Here is an 11,955-nt window from a genome sequence, read left to right on the forward strand (position 1 = left end):
CTATTTAGAAGTAGAAACATTAGCTTTTTGTTGGCAAGTGCGAGTATTATGATCAACATACTTTCCGCATCGTCCACATTTTCTCGAACCCTTTTTAGCATTCACAATCACAGTCTCTTTTTGTCCTATCATCCTTTTCTTAATCGGGCCACTACCTTTGTTTCTGATTCCTTCTGGAATTTTAACTGTTACTTTATCTCTCTTCTCAACACCAAGTACCGATCCGATGAAGGCTGTGTTCGTCATGGGTCGTGCATTTCGTGTTTCTTCTTCAACATTTTTCGTCAACTCCTTTACTTTCTGTCTATATAACTTTAGGTTTTCCATATTAGAAACTAGCCGATCAACACAATAATCAACTGAAAAGTATATGTCCCAGATCATTGCTTTAAAATCTTCATTTGCATCATTTGTAGGAAACTGGCACGTATTATATCCGCTTGCTGATCTCGGCACCACATCCTTTGTCCATCTTCTTGAAACATATTTTTTAGGGAAATGTTCCACACCCGACATCCTTAATACATAAAAGCAGTGTCTACATAGACACCCAGTTAATTCGAATCATAAACACGAGAAACTAACAGTGCAATCGGATTTCATGAATGAAACCTGTCAATATTACAAAATAATAATATCAGTTTTTTGTCATCCAATACTAGATACAACGGACTAGATTATACATACCTCAAAATCACCAAAATGTTTTACATCTTTGTCGGTATCCTTGATACTGAATTTAGTTATTCCATCATATTCTACTACTTTAATTGAGTACCATGTAAGCATCGATGCCATTATCTCTGTTTGAACTTCAAAGAACACAGTTTGTGTGAATGTTTGAGCTGCCTCCTCTTCAATCAGCAATTTAGTTATAATTTCAGGATTCGTGTAACGCGATTCATGATTGTTTTTACGTTGAACAAAACGTTGTGCTTCCATTGCCGTTTCAAAATGACTGACAAACTCAATTAAGTGCAAATCTGCATTTGTCATCAACTCGTAGAAGTAATTCTCACCTTCCGGTCTTGATGTTGTTTGCATTAACCCTGATAAGTGGCAATCCTGAAAATAAGCAGGAATCCATTTATCTCGTATTGCAAACATTTTGTTAAACCAATTGTTATTATTTAAATCGTATTCATCCATTATTGATTGCCATTCTATATCAAACTCGCTTGCACTGATTCGTTCATTCCATATCAGATTGTTTAAACGTTTCAACAACCCCGTCTTCGACATATGTGAACCCAACTGAAAAATCAACTAGTAATCATCATTACATAAAAATTTGTCAATTCAAGTAATGCATACAATGTATTATATGGGTATATTCTTTACCTTATCGGTGAACTTCTGTGATATGTGCCACATACACAATCGATGCCTACATGATGGTAAGAAAACAGTTGGAACCGCTTGCTTGATAGTCGGGTATTGATCGGTCATCAACACTGTTGGTTCCTGTCCAAAAGTACTTTTAAAAGCCATTAACAACCATTTATATGATTCTATTGACTCACTAGCAAGTAAGCCAACAGCAAAAGTGACACATTTTTTGTGATTGTCGATACCGGAAAATGGCACGAAAATCATGAAGTACCTGTAAAACAAGTAATACGATATGAATTAAACTTGTTAATACTCACTATAAGTTCATATGATACACCCAAACCGAAACAAGATAATTTTTTAAGAAGTAAAGCTATTGCATACTTATTTGTTCAGTAAGTAACATTGAATCCAACAACATCTCCAAATACAGAATAATTACGTTTTGCTTCTTCATCTGCCCAAAATAACCCACATAGCTTCCCCTCACTATCCACACAATATTCAAAAGTAAAGTCGTGTAAATACTCCTTTTTTTAGTAAGCTTCTCAATTACCATGTCCGCATCACTCTCACCAATATATGTTATCATATCCCTTTTCAAATTCTTACATTCAATTTCCGTTGCCCCTACATTGACAAATCCACCTTGTGTTTGCTTCAATATCTTGAATGCTCTAACCGGACCAATATTTATATCTGAAACATCATTTACAAGTTGTTTCTGATGATATGTAAGCCTCTTGTTACTTTTCAAAAAAACAAAATCTTCTGGATTAACTAGTTCATGTGTGTGTTTCTCCTCAAAATATTTGACTACCCAAAGATTTTCATCATTAACCTTCAATCGGATACAAGCTTTACATCAGGTTCGGTGACTTGGCCGATTACGACTTTGTTTGCTCCGGTCTTTCAAACTATCAAATGAAGGTTTTTTTTTCTCTCCCTCCCTATTACATACTATGTACCTATGGGAATAACCATCTCCCTTTTTTGACTGCTCTGTAGTTGCCTTTCGTATTTCAAACCCACTATTGCGTGCATATTCTCTGTAAAATGCCAGTGCTTCATTATATGAAGGAAACACTTGCCCTACATATGGTTTCAACTCCACTTCTGTGTCCAACCTTTTTCCACAAGTTCTAGACATTGAACCTCATCAGACTGAATACTTGTTGGTTGCGATTCAGACATATCTGTAACACATAAAAAGATTTATGTCAGATTCAGTTAATACACAATTAATAAAGATCACCAACTTTAAGCTATTTCCTGTTGGGTTTATTGGAAATGTAGTCTAGGAAACATCATAAAATGATGCAGACATCATCTTTAATCTAAAAAATGATTCATCTATAAACTGATTCACATACTTTAAATCTTACATTATTTAATTTTTATACATATTATACGCGCTGTAAAATCATTGTTTTTATACTTACTGATTCAAGTTATTCAAGTGATTCAATTCAAGTGCTTCACTTTTTGTTATACTTGTTTTTTTTAACTGCTTCATTAAAAACACCGTAACGAATCCATTTCATCATATATGTATTACCGATTCCAGTGATTCAATTCAAGTGCTTCAGTTTTTTTGACACTTGTGTTTTTTTTAAACTGCTTCATTAAAAACACCTAAACGAATCCAGTGTTTCATCAACTAACCGAAAAATACGAGGCACAACTCATATTTAATTAAAACCTTTGTTTAGCATTTTTTACAAGACAAGAAACAACTTGCATCAGTTATCAACTTCTTTTATAACACGATTGAATAACATAAGTAACATCACAAAATGTAATGAATCACAAAAATTGTTCATCAGACAGATTTAATCACTAGTTCCCTAGTGTATAAAAACATACATCATATTGAATCAATATATTCACATTAACATAGAGTTAAAAACTGCATTCTTTAGATTCAAATACAAAATAAAAATAAAAAAATAAAAAAAAACGTGAATCAGTAAACTTCTTTCTTCGAATTATGTTTAACGAATCTGCAAATTCATTGATTAATAAGTTGAAGCTTCTAACCTTTGATGCGTCTTCTTTTCTTGGTTGTGAATTGTGAATCCGTATACCTCTGCCTTTTGAATCTGGAAATCAGTGGATATATATATATGAGCTTCTTCACAGAGGTTGGTTGCTCTTTATATCATGCTTAGTCGTTCCAAAAAAAGCCCAGGCAAGAAAATAGGCAAAAAAACAGTTTTTACTTTGTAACTGATGCAAGTCTTTAATATATCTGTCTCTTCCCATTTTCTTTTCTTATTGACGAATGAAGAAGAAGCGGTGGATCTGCAAGTCTGTTTCCCCATTTCGTTGACAAGATGAAGATGTTATTCTCAGCGACTCCATCTCCAATCGAAGCTAGTTTCTATCTCCAATAGTTGGTCAAAGAGATTTCTACAATTTAATTTACCAGAATTGCAATTCCATTCCATAGAAAACATGTTTTTTTCTTCGTTCTTCCAACTAGCCAATTTCTACAATTTCAACTTTTAGTTTTAGATTTATATAATGGTGTTGAAATATCTTGTTGTTCATATGAATTTGATGTTGATGGTTCTGAATTGGATTTTTTCATTCATGATTCCTAGAAAATGTGGTGATTTAGGAAGCGCCCTTAAAGTGTTTGATGAAATGCCAAAGAGAAATATGGCAGTCTTAGATTGTATTCATGGTTAGTGATGGAATGTTTATTGTTGTTCATCTCATCTCCAAAGGTAAACAAAATCAAAATAGAGAATTATGTTATTCTATTATACTTTAAATTTAGAATCACTCTCATTTTCTTTCAATATTGAAAGAGAGGAAATCATTTTTCAATTATGAAAAATATCAGGTGCTGGAAATCACATAAGAATATTCTGTAGAATAATTATTGGGTGTTTATTCTTATCTTAAATTTTTTCATTCTTTAAGAATATTTATTTCATTCTTTAAGAAGATTTTGTAGAGAGTATTATCATCTTAGAAATAACATATGAATGATTCTTCCATAATTGTATTTCTGGTATAATCACATAAGAATGATTCTGCAAGGGTTGTATTGCAATTGGCTGATGTTTTAACATGATTTTTGTTTCTTATGTTTTTCAGATGTTTCAAGTTTTACCTAGGGATCACTTACCATCCTCGAGTTTATATCCTTTTGCAGCTCCTTGTATAAAACCATTCTCATGCAATACAATTCTGACAGAATGTCAATCTCACAAAATGTGAATCTCATAGAATATTAGATATTTTGAAGTAGCTTAGAGGTCAAACATACACAAGACATCTAGGAACGAAACAAGAAAGTGAATGAGGATTCTTTCAAGAATGCCGATATTTTTTTTTTGCAAGAAATTTCAAGAATGAATGTAATTTATGTTCATAGCATAGTTGTATTCTTTAAGAATGAACGTAATTACTTATTCTAAAGTATTAAACTTCGTCTTATATAAAATTTGTATTCATTAAAAATTATTGGTCTTGATAATATGTGTTTATAATATTATGTTCATAGTTGTATACCATTCTGACAGAATTACAGAATATCATTCAAACAAAATGACATTCTGATAGAATAAAATCAATTTATACTTACAAATTACGTTTGGAATTGAATTAATTTGAAAAAAAATCAGATTTTTTAAACCAAAATCATTAATTATCCCATAAATCTCGATTTTTCCTTTTTTAAATTTGTCTCAAATGACTAAAATGCCCTTATGCTGAAATTTGTGTGATTATATGGTACATGTTACCCTATTGTAATATCATAGACCCTCAGATCATGACCTTTGATTCTATTCCATCCGGTGGTCTAGATCTGTGCATTCTGGCACACAATAGTTAGTAAAAACAAAATAACTTAAGCATATATATATATATATATATATATATATTGTTGATTTCAGCTTGTATTATGGTTCTAACATCAAAATATGCATCTAAGAGCTTGAATCATCACATGGTTGAGTTTTGGGTTTCCAAACCCTACATAAAGAGGAATCTGAATTCCAATAACCATTTATGCTTTATGTATGTTTTAATATGAACTTGTAATAGATAACGTATGTATCATCATTTCACCATTAAAGTAGTTGATTTCATCTTCAAATGTGAAATTAGGGATTTGGAACCCAAGTTCGTTGAGAAGTTGTACTTTAGCCATTATAATGTGTATATAATCTAAGTTTTATGATTTTGAAACCAATTCTAAAATCCTTGGGTTAAGGATAGATTAATTATGGTGTTTATGATTAGAATCGTGAGCTTAATTGTTAAATCCAAGAGAATCCACTAATTGAAATGGAGTACAAATATAATTATAAGATAATTTATGTCACAAATGTATTTTGATCCAATCAAATGATGTACGAGAATAAATTATAAAATGTCTTGATGATTTGAAAATGAACTAAATAATTACTTGAGCTCACAATCACCACAATATGATCTCAAGAATAAGGATGGTTCACACTGGATGTGTCTTGATTACCGGGAGTTGAACAAGCTAACAGTGAAGAACCGTTATCCCATTCAGCGGATTGATGGTCTCTTTGATTAGTTGCAGGGTGCATCTTGGTTCTCCAAGATAGATATGAGGTATGGGTACCATCAGGTCAAGGTGAGAGAGGAGGACGTGGAGAAGACCACGTTTCGGACTCGTTATGGGCATTACGAGTTTGTGGTGATGTCATTTGGGCTCACCAATGCGCCTGTGGTATTTATGGATTTGATGAATCGAGTATGCAGGGTGATGCTCGATCGTTCAGTTATTGTATTTATTGATTATATCTTGGTATATTCCAAGACCAGAGAGCAACATGAGGAGCACCTTTGTGGGCTTCTGGGGTTTTGAGGCGAGAACGGTTTTATGTTAAGTTCTCAAAGTGCGAGTTTTGGTTACGAGAGGTTCAGTTCCTTGGACAACTCGTTAACCAGCTGGATGGGATATTGGTGGATCTGACCAAGATTGGGGCAGTGATGTAGTGGGAGATTCCGAAATCTCCCTCGGATATCAAGAGTTTCTTGGGGTTAGAAGAGTACTATCGGAGATTTATTCAGTATTTCTCCAAGATTGCAGTACCCCTCACTCGTCTGATGAGGAAGGGGGTGGATTTCCGGTGGGGCCCTGAGCAACAGTCAGCATTTGAGACCCTTCGGCAGAGATTATGTAAGGCCCCTGTTTTGACCCTCCCAGAGGGAATTGAGGATTTTATGGTATTTTGTGATGCTTCCATCACTGGTTTGAGGGCGGTCCTCATGCAGAGAGGATGAGTGATAACATATGCTTCATGGCAGCTGAAGCCGCATGAGACGAGGTATCCCACACATGATCTGGAGTTGGGGGCAGTGGCTTTTTCCCTAAAGATTTGGAGGCATTATCTTTATGGGGTCCGTTATACTATCTACATGGGTCACAAGAGTTTAAGGCACATTCTGGATCAGTCGAACCTGAACATGAGGCAGCACAGGTGGCTGGACGTAGTCAAGGATTATAACTGTGAGATTCTTTACCATCTGGGTAAAGCGAATGTGGTGGCGGATGCTTTAAGATGCAAGTCGTCCGGATCTTCATATGGGGTATCATGTATGAGGATATCAATGGATTCCTTGTTGTTGGGATTGATTAGGGAGGCTCAAGTTGAGGGTGTTCGGGAAGAGAACTAGAAGATCGAGAGGATCAGGAGTGAGATCACCAAATTTGTTCTAGATAGTCGTGGATTGTTGACCCGTTGTGGTCAGTTATGGGTTCCTATGTATGGTGGGGTCAAACAGATTGTGTTGGAAGTAGCTCACAAATCTCGCTCTTCTATCCATCTGGGGGCCACCAAGATGTATCGGGATCTAAAATTGAGCTATTGGTGGCTATGTATGAAGAGGGAGATCGCCTGGTACGTGGAGAGGTGCTTGACCTGTAGGATGGTCAAGGTCGAGCATCAGAGGCTGCATTGTCACACCCCCAAACCAGAATGACGGAAACGTTTAGGCGCGGATGACTTTCATGTACAATATCATAGCAATTTAATAATAGAGATCAAAGCATTACAACCATCATATTGATAAATAACATGTTTACATTGTACTCAAAACACTGTTTACTTGATACCATATACATATGACCAAAAATAAATAATGTGATGCGACGACGTCCCATCCTCCAAAAAACTCTTTGATTATATGTTTACTGATTTCCTAAGAATACAAGTGATTTTGAAAAGTGTCAACAATTGAGTTGGTGAGTTCATAAGCATTTTGTATGAGAAGTATTTTATAACTCTTTCGTGTAATATGATAGTGTATGCTTTTAGAAAATCCAATATTTTCTTTAAGAAAATGAGTTGTAAGTCTTAAATCCCTAGACTAAAAATGTAAGTAATGTTGTACTGAAAAATGGTGTTATTAGGTTTTATCTTTATATAAAACAACTTGAATGTATGTTCACCCGTAAACCAAATGTTTTTTGTTGATACCCATGTGAGTTATTATTGTTGGATAAGGTGTCTAAGTCCGTAACTATATTTGGTGTGTACTTCACCCGACTCGGCATGGTCCATGTAGGTTACATTTCACCGAAACAATTTGTATGGATAATCTTTAGAGAATAGTATATTTATGATTTATTAATATATTATAAGTACTTATAATATATTAATATGAAATCATATTATTTAATTAGTATTGATCAAGAATTAATTTGGAACTAACTTGGTGATCAAAAGAAACTAATTAAATATGGAATCTTATATATATATATATATATATATATATATATATATATATATATATATATATATATATATATATATATATAGAATGGGCCAAAGTTCATTTAGGATGGGTTAAGCTTGCATGGATAGTCCATGGAGTTTTTAACCATGGATCCTATGGAAATGAAAGGTCATGGGTATTAGGGTTTACATGGATGTAACCCTAACCGACCATACTATATAAAGAGGTCTTTGGCACATGAAATGGCACTAGTGTGTGCGAGAACAAGGGTGGGCCGATTTCTAGTGTGCTTCATACTTTCTCAAAGTCTTCCAAATTGTTTTGGTGATTTGAGATTCCACTTGAGGCATTCACATTATTGGTGCTAGGCTCTTGAAGCTCCAATTAATCAACCACAAGAAAAGGTAAGTCATTCTTCTAGTTTTATGTTACAAGTACCACATGATATGCTAGTTAGGACGAGAACCTTGGATAAATCAAATTTGCATGTATAATAGAGAAAACAAAGATCCAAGGTTTATAGGGTTGCATGTACACCATAGGAGTGTTAGAATGCTCAAAACCCTTCAGTGGTATCAGAGCCTAGGCTTGTTTTCATTATACTTGATGCAAACTGCTTGGAAAAGTAGAAATTCTGCTCACTGTTCAGTGAACTCACCGAGTCCATGGTGGGACTCGACGATTCCAAGTGAAAATTCATCATACTCGTCGAGTAGGTTATTGCACTCGGCGAGTAGGAGGCCCTGTGTGCAAATTTTCGAGTTTTGTTGTTGGAATTGGACTAGAATCATTACCCTATACTGTTTTGGACTTGTAAAATCTGTTTTTGATGTGGTAATGATTATGTTAATCCAATTTCAATGATAATTATCAAAGTTTCAAGTTTTATATTATGTTTATATGATTCTTGAAATTTTTTGATATGAATGTTCATGCTTATGAGTTTTAGTAGATCATAGGAATTATTTTCAAATTGTTTGTTAGTGTAATTCTTGATCTAAACGCTAATTAATGGACTCCATAACTTGTCCTCAAGTTATGGAATTCCAAAAGTCTTTTCTTTAAAACCATTAAACCTCATAAGTTATAGAAATGAAAAGTTTTTGAATAGTTTCAAAACTTGCACTCAAGTTTTGGAATTTGTAAAGTCTCACACACACTTTAATTCCAAACCCTAGAGTTTTAAAATTTAAAATTCAACCCTTATACTTTATAGTATTATAAGTTAATAATATATATATGTATGTATAAGATCAAGTCAGTCTTACCGTTAGTAGGCCTCATTCACGAAGTCGGTCTATAAGGGGGGTATAAGGTTGTTGCCTAAAAAATGGCAGCTTAATGGGTGTCCACTCTCACCCACCGCTTCCTTGACTGGTGAAGGGTCGTTAGCCGAACGGGTAGGAAAAGGACTATAGTTCTCTTTAAAAGTATAATGATGAATATAAAGTAACTAAACCATTTATAGATTCCCAATCTTAGTTACTTTAGGAAAATGTGAAATTGGTGCTAGCCCATGAAATTACACTTTGTACCTTACCAAGTCGTTAGTGGAGCGTGTTTGGTTAAACGGCACACTAACATGGACTAGTAAGTGTGGCAAAGGGTAACTTAATGTTTATCATAGATCGGTGGAGCGCGTGTGGTTAACTGGTACATCGATTAGGTGATAAAATTAAGGGTACTAAGTTAATTTTCATGGTTATTCACACCTTGCTTGTGATCATCGGCATCCCAGTCACAAACTTGAGAGGGAACAATCGAGATTTAAACATACCATTGAAAAGTTCAATGAATCTCAAAAGATCTAGGAGTTTCAATCCAATTAAAACCAAATACCTATTTTGTTTTTCATGGTGGAAATTAGTGAATCGTCATTCGTTTACCTTCAAATATTTCATAGCTTGGATTACGGCATCCCACTTCCAAGTTATGAAGTACTGTGTTGGGTCCTAGCCTTAATATTACATTTGGGTGTCTTATTAAGGATTCTTTATCTAATCTAAACTTGTCTTTCTTCTTTTCAGACGTCTTCCAACAATGCTTCTAGCTCAAACCCTATCGGCTCCTTCTCTCTCGTGAACCTTTCCGAGAGAGTCATCTTTGATGGTTCCAACTTTAATGATTGGATCAGGAACATAAGGATGGTCACGCGTTACGAGGACAAGGAATATGTCCTCGACAAGGAGTATTGGATTAAACCCACGCTCACTTGTATCACTTCATGGAATTTATCTCGAGTGATCATGAAACAGTAATATCATATAAGTCTTCAAACCTAAATATATGAGTTGTTGACTATGAGTTGGTTGTGCATTGATTGTACGAAAACGCATCAGTAACTTGATGTTATAAAACGTGCCTTTGTGTATGATTCAACAAGTAGTAGTACAAGCATATGAGTTGAAGTTTATCTGTTCCTTTTAATCCTTGGAAGATTAGAAGCGATATTTGGGCCCCTCGATGATTTTTTTTTGACCTATGTGTCGGGCCCGGTCAGAACCAAATTGATGTGTTCATTTTAGTTTTATGTCAAACAAATCGGAAATCAGGAAACAAACTGCTAGACAATAAGTGCGACGTTGTTCCATGTATTTGTCCAGCTGATATCTTGAGAACAGAGGATTATATGATCACTTATCTAAAATGGCACCTCATAGTTCAACAAAGTTTTAAGAGCTACGATTGTTGGTTGGTTCTTGAAGTCACACTTACAACTATAGTTATCAGACTTATCCAAGTGGGAGACTCTTGGATAAGGTGTCTAAGTCCGAAACTATATTTGATATGTACTTGACCTGACCCGGCATGGTCGATTTGGGTTGCATTTCATCGAAACAATTTGTATGGATAATCTTTTGAGAATAGTATTTTTATGATTTATTAATATATTATAAGTTATAATATATTAATATGAAATCATATTATTTAATTAATATTGATCAATAATTAATTTGGAATTAACCTGGTGATTAAAAGAAACTAATTAAATATGGACTTATATATACATATATGTGACAACCCAAAACTTTCCATTCTGTTCAACCATTCACTTCAATATGAGTTAAAACTATTTCTGCTAACTTTCAAACTTTTAGGAATAAGTTTGAGTGGTTTAAAGTTAGTGCTTCAAGAGATATCGGGAGAGTAGAAACCCTAGGGTGTGCTATGTAGCAAAACATGCCCAAAACTTCAAGAGTTTTGAGTTTACGGTCCAAAATGATATTAGGACCATAAACCCAAAAGACTATATAAGTGTAACTTAGTTATTTTAATCACTTTTTCACAATTTCAAAGACTAAAGCCATTTCTCTCTCAAGTAGCATCCCGTTTTTCTTCAAGATCTTCAACTAGTAAGTGTTTCTAGCCTTAGTATGTTAAGATCAAGTGTTAAACTCCATGAAATCATCAAAATACCTCAAGAAAAAGGTGTTCACGGCCCAAGAATCTTCTTGGACCGTGAACACTAAAAATGGGGCTTAAATGTGCCCTTTGTCTCTTTAGACCCTTGAAACAAACATAGAAACAACCCCTCACATGTTTAAACCATAAGAGCCTCAAGAAAACACCCAAATAACACAAGGATAAGGTGTTTACGATCCAAGAATCTCCTTGGACTGTAAACCCTATTAAGGTTGCTAAAAGTGTGCCAAAGTGCCTTAAACTCTTGCCAAACCCTAGAAGCAAACATGGAACCTTCCTTGGATGTGTTTAGCACGTGAAAACCACAAAAATGTCCCATATATATATATATATATATATATATATGTGTGTGTGTGTGTGTGTGTGTGTTTACGGTTTGGGGATCTCCCAAAACCATAAACACCTTTTAGACATGTTTTGATGCCCCAAACTCATTCCTTAAGCTTAGAAACTAGCCTAGATCTTTAC

The 11,955-nt window shown here is 34.5% G+C and overlaps 2 protein-coding genes across 2 annotated transcripts; both read right to left on the reverse strand.

The window, feature by feature from the left end:
• LOC111879216 (uncharacterized) lies at positions 1 to 516 on the reverse strand. The gene has a single exon (XM_023875688.1). The coding sequence runs from the start codon at positions 514 to 516 to the stop codon at positions 1 to 3; it is 516 nt and encodes a 171-aa protein (XP_023731456.1).
• Positions 517 to 564: 48 nt separating this feature from the next.
• LOC111879217 (protein FAR1-RELATED SEQUENCE 5-like) lies at positions 565 to 2,482 on the reverse strand. Its single transcript, XM_023875689.1, has 5 exons — positions 2,294 to 2,482; positions 1,737 to 2,173; positions 1,342 to 1,603; positions 688 to 1,254; positions 565 to 612 (listed from the first exon to the last, which is right to left on the reverse strand). The coding sequence occupies exons 1-5, from the start codon at positions 2,480 to 2,482 to the stop codon at positions 565 to 567; spliced, it is 1,503 nt and encodes a 500-aa protein (XP_023731457.1).
• Between the last annotated feature and the right edge of the window lie 9,473 nt (positions 2,483 to 11,955).

This window comes from Lactuca sativa, chromosome 8 (genome assembly GCF_002870075.4).
Source record: "Lactuca sativa cultivar Salinas chromosome 8, Lsat_Salinas_v11, whole genome shotgun sequence".
In the NCBI taxonomy this organism is placed as follows: domain Eukaryota; kingdom Viridiplantae; phylum Streptophyta; class Magnoliopsida; order Asterales; family Asteraceae; genus Lactuca; species Lactuca sativa.

What these genes read in the sequence shown, in the direction of transcription:
- LOC111879217 (XM_023875689.1), bottom strand. Translation starts at nt 2,482, where the DNA reads ATGTCTAGAACTTGTGGAAAAAGGTTGGACACAGAAGTGGAGTTGAAA. An exon ending in GTTATTCCCATAGGTACATA is followed by an intron (nt 2,174 to 2,293) that starts GTATGTAATAGG and finishes ATCCGATTGAAG; the next exon opens with GTTAATGATGAAAATCTTTG. An exon ending in CACAGAAGTTCACCGATAAG is followed by an intron (nt 1,255 to 1,341) that starts GTAAAGAATATA and finishes TTGATTTTTCAG; the next exon opens with TTGGGTTCACATATGTCGAA.
- LOC111879216 (XM_023875688.1), bottom strand. Translation starts at nt 516, where the DNA reads ATGTCGGGTGTGGAACATTTCCCTAAAAAATATGTTTCAAGAAGATGG.